We start from the raw sequence: 14,126 nt of genomic DNA on the forward strand, positions 1-14,126 counted from the left end.
GGACAGGCTCGCCCCGGACACGGGGCTCTGCCTCAGAGCTGTGGCTGAGCCGGCTGCTATGCGGTCTGGTCGTGGCTGCCGAGGAGACGCCCAAGTGAGTACACATTTTATTCACGGTGAAGAGCAACTTAGCAGTCATTGAGCTGACGAAGAGCAGTTACCAAGGTCCCCACGCACACGCTGTCTGCAATGGCAAAGTTCGGAGAGAATGCCCTTGTGAGCCGGAAGAGGACGGTGAGGGCTGTGGGCAGCCCTTCCCGTTGGCGCTGCCGCCCGGGCCCCCGCCAGCCCAGAGAGGGAGCGAGCGCCCGGGCTCGGCTGTCTGGCTCCCCGCTGGGAGTCGCGCCTGCCACGCTGTGGGTGCCCCGTGAACCCTCGTCCCGTGAGCAGACGGAAGGAGAGGACACGCCGCCCGTGGCAGAGGAGCTGAGGCGGCGCGTCACTTCACGCTGCAGGGCCGAGGCCCAGAGTCTCGGGAGGCCGAGGCGAGGAGGAAGACTGAGCTTCGTGGGAAGAGAGCAAGGAGACTTAAACAGATGGCGTCGTTTACGTTAGTTAGCGAGTAGCGTCTGTTTCAGACAGATGGCAGTTTCCCCCACGTGGACCTACAGGCTCAAGGCCATTTCCATCAGAATACCAGTGATGTTGTCTGTCTGTCTGTTTTGGAACTTGACGAGCTGCTTCTAAAATTTATAAGAAGGAGCAAAAGCCCCCACATCAAGATACCTAAGAAGGAGAAGGTGCTACCGGGGGTGTGGGAGGCGGCTGCTCCCGCCAGGAAGTGACGGGAAGTCGCAGCTGCTGGCCTGGGAGGAGCCGAGCCGGGGTCAGAGCCTAGCACGTGTGGAGCTCAGTGGGATCCGTGGTTGACGTGGGGAGGTGGACGTCGGGTCTCGGCTCACACTGGTCCCAAAAAATCTGCTTCAGCTGGATGAAAAGGCTGAAGTATAAGAAGCAGGTCTTTAAAACTCTTAGAAGAAAACACAGAGAATATCTTTAAGCCCTTGGGATACGGACTGATCTGTAAGCCCCAGCCAAAACAGAAGCAAGAACTGCAGTGAAGAGCGTCTGTAGGTCGAAGGAGGAAGGGCGGTCCATGAGCAGGGGACACTGGCCTCCCGTCCCTTCATTTCTACCTTTCCAAGTCGTGTCGAGGCGCCGGCACGTGTTGGAGGTCAGCACCTCCGCCCTTCTGGAGCCTCATTCTTGTGGGAGGCGCCGGAGAGGCATGGGGTGGGGGGCTTTGGCAGTGCGTCCGGACAGGACGTCACTGGGGTGGCGACTTCCGACTGCGGGCTCCTGGGCTTGTGAGGGGGCCGAGCAGGGAGACTGGTGCAAAGACTGGTACACTGAGCCTGAGGCTGCGCTGGGGGAAGGACGATGGGCAGGGAGGGCCTTGCAGTGGGTCCCTTTGGGTTTCCAGTGGCCGGGGTGTTTTCCCAGAGGCTGTCTGCCACTGGTTGGCGCTGCTGCGGGGGCGAGGGGGCCCGTGTCCTGGCCTGGGAACTGTTTCAGGGGAAAGATGGGGGTGCTGGCGGTGGGTGTGGGTGCAGTCCAGCGCAGCTGCCAAGAGCCGGGCAGAGGAGCAGGGCTGACTGGGGGTCAGGCTCACAGCTGCCCATGGACAGGGATGGGCGTGAAGCTGAGGCAAGAGTGACCGACCTCAGTCTGAGCACTCGGAAGGATGGCCCACTGCCAGCTGAGATGGGAAGCAATAAGCTGACACAGGTGTGATCTGACTTCTGAAAGGCAGCTGGATGGGGGGCCTGGCGCTTGGCGGGGGTCCAGGCCGGTGACAAGGTCGGGGGCTATGTGCGTGCAGGCGGTGTCGGAGCGGTGAGGTTGGTCAGGGGGCAGCTGAGTTCCAGGTGCAACAGCGTGTGGGGACAGAGGCGTGGCCAGAGGGCACAGGCTTCTGGAACTGTGGGCCACGGTGAGTGTCCAGAGTGCGCCAGGCTCTTCCGTGAGCCAACAGGAGACACACCCAAGTGTGAAGGTGGCAAGTGGCCTGAATGGGATTTTACAGAAAAGCATAAATGACCAGTTGGTGTAGGAAGAGATGCTCAGCAGTGTCTGTAGCCAAAGAAATACGAAGTGAAACGACACGGAGATGCCGGTTTGTCCAAGCGAAACCTAACAGTGCCCCTGCCGGCGTGAGTGCCGCCGGGCACGGGCTGGCCGAAGCCCAGCAGCCTCAGCCAGGTCTGCGCGCCGGAGCCATGTCCGCGCACGTGGCGATGTGCACACACGTGAGCTAATGGCAGTAGCAGGGCTTCTGCCCACAGTCCACGCACAGGCAGCCCACGTCCACGGGTGCTCACGGCATGGTCCCAGCACCAAGGTCAAGGGTGGTCAAGGAGACCCATTTTAAGAGTTCGTGGTAAAACAACAGAGACAGACAACTGTTCTCGAGAATTAGGGGCAAGTGCTCGACCGGGCAGGAGGGAGGGAGACAGCAGGGGCTGCAGAAACGACGACGGTCAGGTGGTTCCCTCAGCCGGGCGATGAGTATGTGGACATCTTACTACCTTCCTTCTAACCGTGTGTACATATCTGTTTACAGTCTTTTCTATGGGGTGCGTTTCAGGGCTTTTAAAATGGAATGATCTGAATAATCCAGGCAAAAGGCTGAAAGCCGCTATTTACTCCAAAAAAAATCAGTGTTGTCCCCAGCCTGTGGCGCTGTGGCCTTGCCCAGAGGCTGTCCCTCCCCAGCGCTCCTCACGGGACATCCGGCCCCCAGTGAAGGGACGCAGACACCGAGCTCCCACCCGCGCGGGTGCCACTCTGGGGGCTTCTGTGCGTGTGTGTCCTCGCCGGAGGGGGCAGTGCTGGAGGGTCTCCAGGGAGAGGCAGGCAGGGTACCCGGCCGCCGGCGTAGACCGGAAACCGCCCCCAGAGAGACCTGCAGCGCGTGCCTGGGAGCCCAGCGCCTGTCCCTCAGCAGCCGGACGCTCGAAGCCCAGGTGGCTGGTGGTCGCTCTGCAGGCCCCGCGGGGCCGGTGGGCGGGCCGAGAGGTGGGTGGCGTGCAAGCTCACTGCCCTCGCCGGCGCGGGCGCAGGACCTCTCACCCCTCGCCGGCAGAGGAAACAGACAGGAGGAAGCCGCCCTGCGGGTTCGTGGTGTCCTCCCCCCATCTGTAGTCACCTCATACATCACTCTCGAGCGCACTCTTTTTTTCCTTTGGCAAAAACATGAGTGTCAGTCCCCACCCCCGACTGAAAAGCACGCTGGGCTGCAGTGGCAGTCCCAACCGGGGTCAAGTGGAGGAAGCACTCCAAGCTCAAGACTGACATTGATTTCTTTGCCTGGAAATAAATCAGTGCCTGTGCCTCATTCCGAATTTGCATTACAAACAGGAATGCAAATGAGCACCTCTGTCTGCAGAACTCACGGATTCCAAAGCTCTGCTTTGGTGCATTTTAAGGAAAATACCCAGTTTACCAAAATGCTAGAATTTTCCAGCGAAGTATTCGGAGTTTCGGTTTTGCTTGTGTTGATGACTCATTTTCTCCTTGTTTTCTGTTTTTTGTTCTTGATTCACCCTAACCTACCTGCTGACTCACGCCACCCAACCAACACACACTGCGAACACCGTGTCTCCGTCTGCATGTCGCGCCTGCTGCTCGAACGCCCCAATTTGTAAATAATGCGCAAACATCCATCCATGAAAACATCACACATAGGAAACGGTTGGTCTCCTGACTCTAACGGTTCTTAAGTCTCCTTGCTTTGCTTGCTCTGCCTGGCTGTGTCCCCAGAGCCCTCAGGCGTGTGGTCAGAGCCGGCTGCACTCATCCTGGCCGCGTGCACGGTCCCCAGGGGCTTCCGGGCTGGGACAGTCCTTCCTGCGGGGGTCCGCTCAGAGCCGGGGAGGCTTCACGGGACGTGAGTCTGGACCTGCTCCCCACAGAGTCCATGGTTTCTGTCGCCAGCTCCACTGGCAGACGCAGAAGGTTCTGTCTGCCCAAGTCTCCCTGGTCTCCTTCCTGCAGACCCTCCCATACCAGGTCGGCCTGGGGCCAGGGCTGGGCACTGAGGCCCTGTGTCGGTGACTCAGGAGGTCATATGAGACCTGGCTGTGGAGGAAGAGGGCCCGTCCCTGGGCACGTCGGAGCGCAGGGCTCGCTGCCCAGGCGCCTCAGGTTAGCGTGTGCGCTCCTGGTCGCTGAGCGGGGGACCCGGGGGGCTGACCTCGGGCCTCCACCAGGTGTGTAGGAACATCGAGAGGAGAGCAGGGTTGGGGAACAGACGGCACCCAGGCTGCGCCTGGAAAGTCAGATGAAGCAGCAAGTTCACAGTGCCCACCACAGACAGTGGGTGTTTCCAGGAAAGCGTGCCCCGACCGGATGGGAAACCAGCCTGGAGAACGACAGCTGATGCTGCCCAGGCTCCGACGCGTGCCGCTCGGCACCCCCGTGCGGTGGTGGGCACGCGGGTCTGGGCACAGAGTCTCTTTCCCTGTCGGCCCCCCCAAGACCGGCTGAGCAGGAGAGGGGCTTCCGCACATGGCCGACCTCGCCCCGGCACACCTGCTCGGGTCTCAGGGGGCCCCGATTGGCTGTGACCTTGGTTGGAAGCAGTGTTGTGCTTGGACCTGGGGGACGCCGGCGTTCTGGGGTTAGCCCATCACCTTGTGGGGTGTTTCACAGCCCCGTGGGCTATTAAGCCCCATTTTCAGTGACCCCTCCCTACCTGGGCAGGGGACCCCTGTGTGGGTCCACCACATCCACCACATTGAGGGGGTGAAGAGGCGCCCTGCGGTTCCCCAGGCCTTTGCCGATCTGGGTGGGCGCAGTAAGCCAGGGTCTGGCTTTGAAGTAGGTGCAGCTGCTCCCGGTGCCACAGAAGCCATGGACTCTGGGGGCAGGGCGGGTGTGTCCACCTCCAGGGGGTGGGGCTGAGGCCAGAGGAGACCGTGCACAGCTGTAGGGAGGCTGCCGTGCGCTGCCCCACCCTGCATGCGGCTACCCTGCCTCCCACCTCTCATGCCGTGCTTGGAGCATCTGTGTGCTCTCACCGTCCGTCCTCATGGCTCTCCAGGGCTGTCTGTCTGTTGCCACCTCACCCCTCTCCTGAGTGCCCCCTGAGCCCCAAGAAAGAAGCCTGGGCAGGGGTGGGAGCTAGCGGAATGGACAAGCCCCTGCCTCCTCAGCACGTAGCCTGCCTTCTCACCCTGGAGTCAGCATCACCCCGGGACCTTCCTGAAATCTGTCTGCGGGCTGCCTGGGCCGACTGCTCAGAGCCAGGCGGGTGCTGACTGTTAGCACCTCCTGGCCGCTCTGCACCCACCTGAGCAGGTGGTTTCCCAGTGGAGGGCTCTGCGGGCAGGCACTTGGCTGCCCCCCTCAATGGGCTGTGTTATCCTGCCCCACGCACAGTGGTCCCATGCACCCCTGTGCCATCCTCTTGAGGAGACCAGCCGGTCAAGAGTCCTCAGGGCCCTGGCCCTGGGCCACAGATGGGGCGAGGCATCTCCTGGCCAGCGTATACCCTCGGGGCTCCCTCGCCGGCACAAGTGAGGGAGCTGTGCGCAGCCCGCACCCCTGGGTCCCACTGGAGGTCCACGTCTGCTTCTCGCTGGCCTGGACCACAGTTGGCTGCCCCTCAGCCTATTGAACCCCCCATCCCACATCACTGTCCAAAACCCATCCTCCTGCAAGCTGTGTGCTGTTCAGCCACAGGTCACTCCCCAGCAGAGGCCAGGTCCCCGCCACCCGCTGGGAACCAAGAGGTCAGCCCCTAATAGTGCAGACGCCCCAGGGAAGTGGCAGATGAGGTACAGGTCGGGGCCAGAGGGCCACTCCCACAGGCATGGGTGGTCACACGGAACCAGACAGGCAGCCCTGGAGCGAGGCCCAGCCGCATGCTGCCGCCATAAGCCTCTGTGTTCTGCCCTCCGTCACACCCCGAATCCGGTGGCACAGCCTGTCCGAGCCCATGCCACCCGTCCTCTGGGGGTCGAATAGTAACAGGAAACTGCCCTCGTTCGGGCTGCATGGCCTCAGTCTCAGCAGACGGGTGTGGGAAGCAGCCTGGTCCACATACACCCCAACTTCTCAGGGACACTGCCCAGGCCTGGCTCCAAGAGGGAGGCACTGATAATTCACAGTGTCCCTGGCCAGGTGGAAGCCTCAGTCCCAGGTTCTCTGTGGAAGACAGAGCGTGTTGGTTTATTTCTGTGGATTTCACACCCCTTGGAGGAGAGAGCAGTGGTAGGTGTCCCGGGTCGTCCGGAGCAGAGACCTGTTTGTGGATCGCCAGGTGGCTTCCATGGTGCGAGCAGCAGGACCTCGCACTCACCTCCTGGGCGACCTGTCTGCAAGGGGTGGGAGAGGCCCCAAAGCACGTGTTTGCCCTGCGGGGACCCACGGGCGGGGGCTTCGCTGGCTGTGTGGGGAAGGGCAGGGTGAGGCCACCATGGGAGGGCAGGCCCCTTCAGAGGCGCTCCTGGGAGAAGCAGCCCTGCGCAGCGCCCGGACTGTCGGTGGTGCCCCACACAGGTGACAGCAGCCCCACCCGGCAGCAGGGAGCCACTTGGGAGACCTCTCTGTCCCTCCCAGCAGGGGGGGTCGGTCCTCTGACCTGCTGCATGAGAATGGGTTTGTGACGACACGCTTCACGGAAGGGTTTCTCGTGGCTGACAGCTGCTTAGACCGATGCGATGACTTTGTTTTAATCTCTCTCTCCACCCACCTTTCTCTCGGGACCACCAGGGTGCTGGGGGAGGTGGGTGGGGAGCAGCTCGGCTGCCACTGACGAGCCAGAGGCTGACCTTGGGAGGTCAGAGAACGACCTTCTCTCCACAGAACAACTTCATCAACCTCAGCTTCCTGCGCCTCTTCCGCGCCGCCCGGCTCATCAAGCTGCTGCGCCAGGGCTATACCATCCGCATCCTGCTCTGGACCTTCGTGCAGTCCTTCAAGGTGAGGCCCGGCCCGGCTCGGAGGGCTGGGGCCGGTGTGCACACCTGTCAGCACCCGCCGTCCCGGTCTTGTTTCTGAGGACTCGCACATCATCCGGAGAGTATACTGTCGACACTCCCAGCACTCTGGGTGGGCCTTGCTGCTTCGCCGGAGGAACCAGGCAGTCGCCTGGGGGAGGGGCTTGGCCAGCGGGGTGGGTCTGGGGTCGGTCCGTCTGCCCACAGACCCGGGGCTGACCCCCTCCCCGCGCCCCACAGGCCCTGCCCTACGTGTGCCTGCTGATCGCCATGCTGTTCTTCATCTACGCCATCATCGGCATGCAGGTGCGCACGCCCGCTGGGCCGCAGTAGGGCCAGGCCATGGCCCTCAGGGGAGTAGTGGCGGGCTGACACTTAGACACTTCTGTGAGCAGGTGCCACGTAAGCACTTGGGGAGCCTGACCCTGAGAGAGACTGGTGTGGATGAGGAGCGCCTGCTCTTGGGGGTGTCCCAGGTGCATGGTGGAGGGGCCGCTGGGCCCCAAGGTGTTGAGTATCCGAGCTCGGCTGGGGGAGCAGCAGCTGGTCACTGCCCTGGTCTGGCAGCAGTTCCGAGGGACAGCCCTCCACTCCTTTGCGGGGACAGGTGGCTGAAGTTCACAGGGTCAGATCCCTTCCCGGCGTATGTCACGTCTACCTTGCACAATGCAGTCTGTCTTCACTCGGCCAGGGAACGCTGTGTCCATTATTCAGGAAAATGGAAAAGATAAGAGCAGTGTCCCCATTACAAACCTCTGTCATCTGGCCACTTCCCACGGAGGGGTGGCAGGCAGGTGGGCCCAGAGGGGGATGTGGTGGGAAGGCCAGTGTGTTAAAGGTGAGCTGAGCACAGGAGCTTGAAGTCCGTCTGGTACTGAAGAGTCGTCCTGCTTCCCAGGGGCCGAACCTGACACTCTGAGACGAGCACGCTATTCCTGCTGTGGGCCGGCTTTGCAGAAACATAAAGTCGGGGGGTTTGCTTTTCATGGATTGTTACAATTCATACATTTTCCAGCTAGATTCCAGATTTTTTAAATTAGATTTTATTTATTTATTTTGAGAGAGAAGAGAAGGGAAGGAGAAAGAGAGGGAGGGAAACATCCATGTGTGGTTGCACCTCGTGCGTCCCCCTACTGGGGACCTGGCCCGCAACCCACGCATGGGCCCTGACTGGGAATCGAACCAGCAACCCTTTGTTTCACAGGACTGTGCTCAATCCACTGAGCCACACCAGCCAGGACTTTAGATTCCAGATTTTAAGCTAAGAACGGTTACTGACACATTCGCATTTTGAACCTTGAAAGAAAATAAACTGAAACATAGAAAAAGCCCATGGTGGTATTTGCCCAGAAATTTGGAAAGAAGCTGTGGACGGACCTACCAGAGCAGTTGCCGGCACAGTCCTGTGTGCCGACCGAGGCTGTCTGCCGGGCTCCTGGTACCCCTCCTGGAGGTCACCTGGCCCACAGGAGGCTTCCTCTGGGCCCTCCCCCGACCCAGGGGCAGTCGGCCAGGCAGCCCCTGTCGCCGGTCGCACGCACACCCTCTGTGCCCGGCCCCGGCCCCGGCTCCAGGAGCAGCGGGCTGGCCTGTAGCCTGCGCTCCCGTTTCAGGTGTTCGGGAACATCGCTCTGGACGATGACACCAGCATCAACAGGCACAACAACTTCCGGACGTTTCTGCAAGCCTTGATGCTGCTGTTCAGGTGTGTGGTGTGGGAGGTGGCCTTGTTCTGCTGTCTGCTCCTAAGGGCTCCTGGGCAGGGAACGCCCTGCAGACAGGTCACCTGGGGGCCTGAGCCGGGTGGGCCTCCCCACCTTGTTGTTGCTCCGGGCTGCAGCTGAGAGGCCACCTGAGAGGCTGCCGCCACAGAGGTCTGGGAGGACAGACACACCCGCAGGGCCTTGGATGGTGTGCTGGCTTCAGGCCCTCTGGTCTCGCACCTTCCTGACTGCAGGGACCCGTGGGCTCGGAGAAGCTGGGCAGCAGGGAGCCGCCTGTGACACGGGGTAGAGCTCAGTGACCCAAGGCCCTGGTGGGCCCACACTGCCAGTTGGAGGCATCTCCATTCGCCTCCATTGCTCCATGCCCTAGGCTCTGGGGGCAGCCCAGCCCCCTGGTGGAGCCCCAAGGGGCACAGGGTTGTTTCAGGCTCAGGCCTCCCAGGAGGATGGCCTCAGCACCCCAGTCCCGCTGTTCTCAGGCTCTTCTGAGGCTGGGGGCTGCTGATGTTCCCAGTATGAGAACAGAGGAGGGGGCACAAGGGATGGGGAGGTGCTGTGTCTTGCAGCCTCCAGAGTGTCCCCCACCCTGTGACGAGCAGGAAGGAAGAGCTTGGTAGAGGGATGTCAGACCCTGCCCACCTGCCTGAGGGTTTCTGAGTTGGGCTGCTGCGGGTCTGCCCTGGGCCCAGCTCCAGTTCTTCTCTGGCTGGGGGCAACCTCCGACCTCACTGGGTGGGCTGAGCTGCGTGGGGACAGCCCTCTGACCCTCCGTCTCTGTTTCAGAGGAGCAAGTCCCCTGAGGCCTGCACTTGCTCCACATGGCCTCTGTCCTCTGAACTTTGGCTAGACCAGTAATTCTTCTCAGTCACTGATATCCCTCCCCGCGCCATGAAAAATCCGAGGCATGCCTCAGGTGTGGGTCTGGGTTTCAAGCCTTCAGTCTCAAAGGTCTCTCTTCCTCCTGGATCCTCGGGTCACATGTGGGCACCCTCACCAATCAGGCGTGGCACAGGCTGAACTACCTCCCTGCAGAAGGCCCCTCGTCCCTGGTCACCATCAGTGGGCACTGGGCCCAGCTTCTGCCCGGGCGAGACACACAGGTGCACAGAGGGGACCCAGGCCTCTGGCCCGCCTGTGGCTCTACTGTGCACCTGGCCTCTGTGGCTGGTTGCCTTGGGGGGCCCTTCACGTGGCTGCACAAGGTGGGGGGTTTGAGGCGAGTTCAGGGAGCAGTGGAGGCCAGCGCGGTTGGCGTGGCTGAGCAGGATGGTCTTCGGGGTCCGGAAGGGCAGGCAGCAGGCCCCATGGGGCTGTGGGCAGTCACATGATCTCGGCTTCTGCTGTGAGTGGCGACACCTGGCCTGTTTCTCATGGACCTGCAGGCTGCGGGACGGGGCAGGTGTTGGGAAGAGACTGCAACAACTCAGGGTGGCAGTTGCTGTTGAGCCCGGGTGGCAGGAAGTGCTAAGGTTTGTTTCTCGCTGGGAGATGAGCTGATGGACGGACAGGATGTGGTGAGAGGGACAGGCAGGAGGCAGGTGATGGCTGGAGGGCCCGGGCCGGCCGTGAGGGGGCGGGAAGTCTGGCGGGCCAAGGTGGCTCTGTAGTGCCTGGTGGGGTGCCTGGCGTGGCTCCCTCCTGGCCTCCTGGCCTCTGGGTTGCTTTTGTATTGAAACGAGCCATTGGAAGGCCTGCTGCCCAAGGGCTGTGTTCTGGAAGGAGCCGCCTGTTACCCAGCCCTCTTGGCTGTGGTTCTCTGTGGGCGGGTACCCAGGCCTCACCACGCCCCTCTCCTCAGGAGCGCCACCGGCGAGGCCTGGCACGAGATCATGCTGTCTTGTCTCAGCAACCAGGCCTGTGATGAGCACGCCAACGCCACTGAGTGCGGCAGCGACTTCGCCTACTTTTACTTTGTCTCCTTCATCTTCCTATGCTCCTTCCTGGTGAGTTCGCCGTGGTGCCCGCCTGGCCCGTGTCCCATCTCAGTCCTTCTTGGGGCCCCGTCTCATGACCTGGGTCACACTGCGAGCTGATTCTTCAGACATGACCACCTTATGCGCCCTGAAGGGACCACCCAGCGGTGAGCGCCACAGAGCCTTGCCCTGGCTGCTGCGCCACGGGTGTCAGGCCCTGCCTTGGTGCAGGGGCTGAGCCGTGTGGAGCCCATGGGGTTTGGTCGGAGCAGTCATTGGGCTGGCAACAGACTGGATTTCATTCCAGGTCATCGGGAGCCTCTGGGGGACGAGAGCAGGGGTGGGACATAGTCTGTCTGCCCCGTCAGGGCCTTGTTCTGCTGCTGCTCCCGGTCAGGGGAGCGTGGAGGGAGCAGGGACAGTGGGTGGCAGTGGCCTAGAGCAGGGTCGCAGGGAGCGTGTCAGTGCCGCCAGGCTGCAGCGTGAGGGCGGAGCTGGCAGGAGGGTGACGGAGGGACAGCTGCGTCCCAAGGTTTCCCAGGTGAGTGGGAGGACAAAAGCAGCAGGGATGGGACTGGGGAGGGAAGCACCAGGGACACTTCGCAGACCTCTGGGCCGCAGGTGTCGGCACGTCCTCAGTAGTGTTTGGCTTGTCTTTGGGGCCAGATGACGTGCCCCTGGCCCCTGGTGCCCAGACCGTGGTCCAGAGACCCCTGGCTGAAGCCCTACCCAGACTCCGGCAGAATGCAGAATCCAAGGCCTCAGAAACTCCCTGTGTCAGGGTCTCCAGGAGAGGGACCCGAGGGCCTGGGTCTTCACACACTTCGCACGTGATTCTGCGTGCCCCCGACTCTAAGAAGCCCAGGCAGAATGTGATTTGAGAAATTGAAGACTGAGGCAGCTCCGCAGGCACCTGGGGATGGGAGCCACCTGGGGACAGCTGTCAGGGAGGCCGGTGGAGACCCAGGGGCAGCGCTCCACAGCCGAGGGAGGAGATGTCGACACAGGAAAGGCTGTCGGGCAGTGAAGGAAGATGAGCCTGGCTGAGAGGTGCCCACTGGATGAGGGGAGGTGGAGGCCATGGTGGTGGTCATGAGGACAGGCGTTTGTGAGGCGGGACCTGGCCTCCTGCAGCAGGTTCACGCCATGAGCAGTGCTGAGCAGTGTGACGAGAGCAGACATGGTGTGTCCGTGGCCACGACTGAGCAGGGCCAGCCACACTCAACTCACTCCTTGGTGCTGTAGGCAGAGAAGGGTGTGGTCTGGACTTGGGGTTTCCCAGGCAAGTCTAAGGGGGGAGAGGAGGGTCATGTGAGGGATTTCAGTACCCAATCCAGGAGCAAAACTAGGGACAGAGGGAGGGGACTGGGGGTGGGGGTGCAGGGCCCCGGATTGAGGACCTTGTGTGGAGCACAAGTGTCAGGGGAAAGGAGCCAGAAAAATAGGTGACACGGGCCAGGAGTGGGACAGCCCGAGTTAGGACTTTGCGGGCAGTAGTGGTATCTCTGGTAAGGGCCAAGTTTAGCATTCAGTCGATGGAATAAGGAGCTGAGATGATGGTGGGCGGGGCATGGGAGGCCAAGGAGCAGAGAGGCCAGGCTGGAACTGCCTCGCGTCTGTGTGCATTAACAACCATAAGGATGGTAAGAGTCACGTTTCATCCGGAAAAGCAACCCAGGCACCAGATCTCCCCTGAGGGAGGGGAGAAGTTTGTAGGTTCTGAGCATGGAAGAGCAGGGTCGTGTTTTCTCAAGAGGATGGCGGGGAGGGGCACATCCACATCACAGCTGAAGCAAGAAGAGAACACCCAGGACGAAGACGTGAGGGCTTCAGCTGAGGGTAGACTGAGTCCTGAAGGTGCGGTGAAGGTGGGGTGGTTGGCAGAGGTGTGTGTTTGGGACAGATGAGCTTGCATGTTGACAAAGGAATACAGAAAAGTCTATAAAACTGTTTCACTAATTGCTAGAAACCAAGCAGAGAAAAGTTCATGTTGGGGTCACCCTCCCTCTGATCCCTAAAAGACTCTTTTTTTAAAATCCTGACCCAAGAACATGCTTATTGATTTTAGAGAGAAGGGAAGGGAGGGAGAGAAACATCGATCAGTTGCCTCTCATACGCATCCCCACAGGGGACTGAACCTGCAACCTAGGCATGTGCCCTGACCGGGAATCAAACCTGCGACCTTTCACTCTTCAGGATGACACTCCAACCAACTGGGCCACACTGGGCAGGTCTCAAGACCTTTTGTGGGCAGCAGGGAGGGCAGGCTTTCTGGAGAGTCACTGCCTTATACGTAGTGGGGCTTTGGTCTCCATGCATTTCAGACACCAGATGCTGTAGGAGCCCTGACTGTAGACTTGAGCACACCCTGGGGAGACCCGGTCCCCCCCCCCCCAGGCTCCTGGCTGCAGGCGAAGCCCTGCAGAAGCCAGATTTGTGGTGACTTGCCACCCACAAGACCCACACTCCCTGCACGTGCTCGGGATGAGTTGGGGAATCCCCTGGATTCCAATGTCACTTTTCCCCGTAGAAGTGGGCATTTGGTGGCCACTGTCCCAATGGGCCTTTTTGTCACCTGAAGCAGAGAAGGGAACAGGCTGGAAGCAGTCCTCCTGGCCCGCACTGTTGGCTCTAGGTCTGTTGGGTGACTTGTGCCCAGAGTCCCTCAGGTCTGGTTTGGTCTGACAGAGAAGTGATGGCGGTAAAAACGGGATTGTGATTTGGGGACGTCTGGCAGGACCAGGTTAGGTTGGGATTCAGCCACCTGGATCTGAGGAGAGGTGGGCAGGACAGCCCACTCACAGTGACTAACTTAGATGCTGTGCCGAGTCTCATGGATTCCTGAAGATGATGAGCCGGGGATGGGCATCACCCTCATCACCGTGAAGAATTGGGCGCTCAGAAGCGTTAAACACCGTGGTTGGCCTGTGTGTGGGACCCAAGCTATTGCGATGGACAAATTCCTAGAAGGACACAAATCACTGTAACTGACTCAAGAAGAAAAAGAAAATCCAGGTAGACCTGTGACAAGTGATGAGTTTGAATCACTAATGAAAAGCACCCTCTAAAAACGAAGTCCAGGGTGGGATGCATCACTGGTGAACCCGACTGAACAGTAAAGGAGGAATCAGCACCGGTCTCTCGCACACTCTCCTGACAGAACGGGGAGGAGGAAACACTTATGGACTCATTCTGTGAAGTCAGCGCCATCTTGTCACAAAACCAGACAAAGACACGACCAGAGGAGAAAACCGCGCACGTCCTGCGTGAATGTAGGTGTGAATGTCCCGAACAGGACGCCTAGGCTGACTTTATCAACACAGAGGGTCACAAACCACGGCCTGGTGGACCCCTCTCAGGGATGCAGTGACGGAGCAGCACATGAAAGTCAACCAATCTAATAAACCCCACTAATGAGGAAAAACCCACGTGGTCATTGCAATAGATGCAGAAACCGCACTTGCAAAATTAAAGACACTTTCATGATAAAAACACTGAACAAGAAAAAGGGAACTTCCTGAACATGATAAAGAGCTTTCATGAAA

At 60.4% G+C, this 14,126-nt stretch overlaps 1 protein-coding gene across 15 annotated transcripts in view; it reads left to right on the plus strand.

Moving 5' to 3' along the window:
- The window catches only part of CACNA1B (calcium voltage-gated channel subunit alpha1 B), a 125,686-nt gene that overhangs the window by 84,787 nt on the left and 26,773 nt on the right, over positions 1-14,126 (plus strand). For 8 of the 15 annotated variants that reach the window (XM_036022528.1, XM_036022525.1, XM_036022527.1 and 5 more), the window contains 4 exons: positions 6,811-6,927; positions 7,185-7,250; positions 8,558-8,649; positions 10,467-10,611. In XM_036022528.1, the coding sequence (XP_035878421.1) occupies positions 6,811-6,927; positions 7,185-7,250; positions 8,558-8,649; positions 10,467-10,611 (420 nt within the window). Of the gene's footprint in view, positions 1-3,687; positions 3,694-6,810; positions 6,928-7,184; positions 7,251-8,557; positions 8,650-10,466; positions 10,612-14,126 lie in introns of all 15 variants that reach the window. The other 7 variants (XM_036022523.1, XM_036022522.1, XM_036022526.1 and 4 more) reach the window with 1 other exon arrangement.

This window comes from Phyllostomus discolor, chromosome 3, assembly GCF_004126475.2.
Source record: "Phyllostomus discolor isolate MPI-MPIP mPhyDis1 chromosome 3, mPhyDis1.pri.v3, whole genome shotgun sequence".
NCBI classification, from domain to species: domain Eukaryota; kingdom Metazoa; phylum Chordata; class Mammalia; order Chiroptera; family Phyllostomidae; genus Phyllostomus; species Phyllostomus discolor.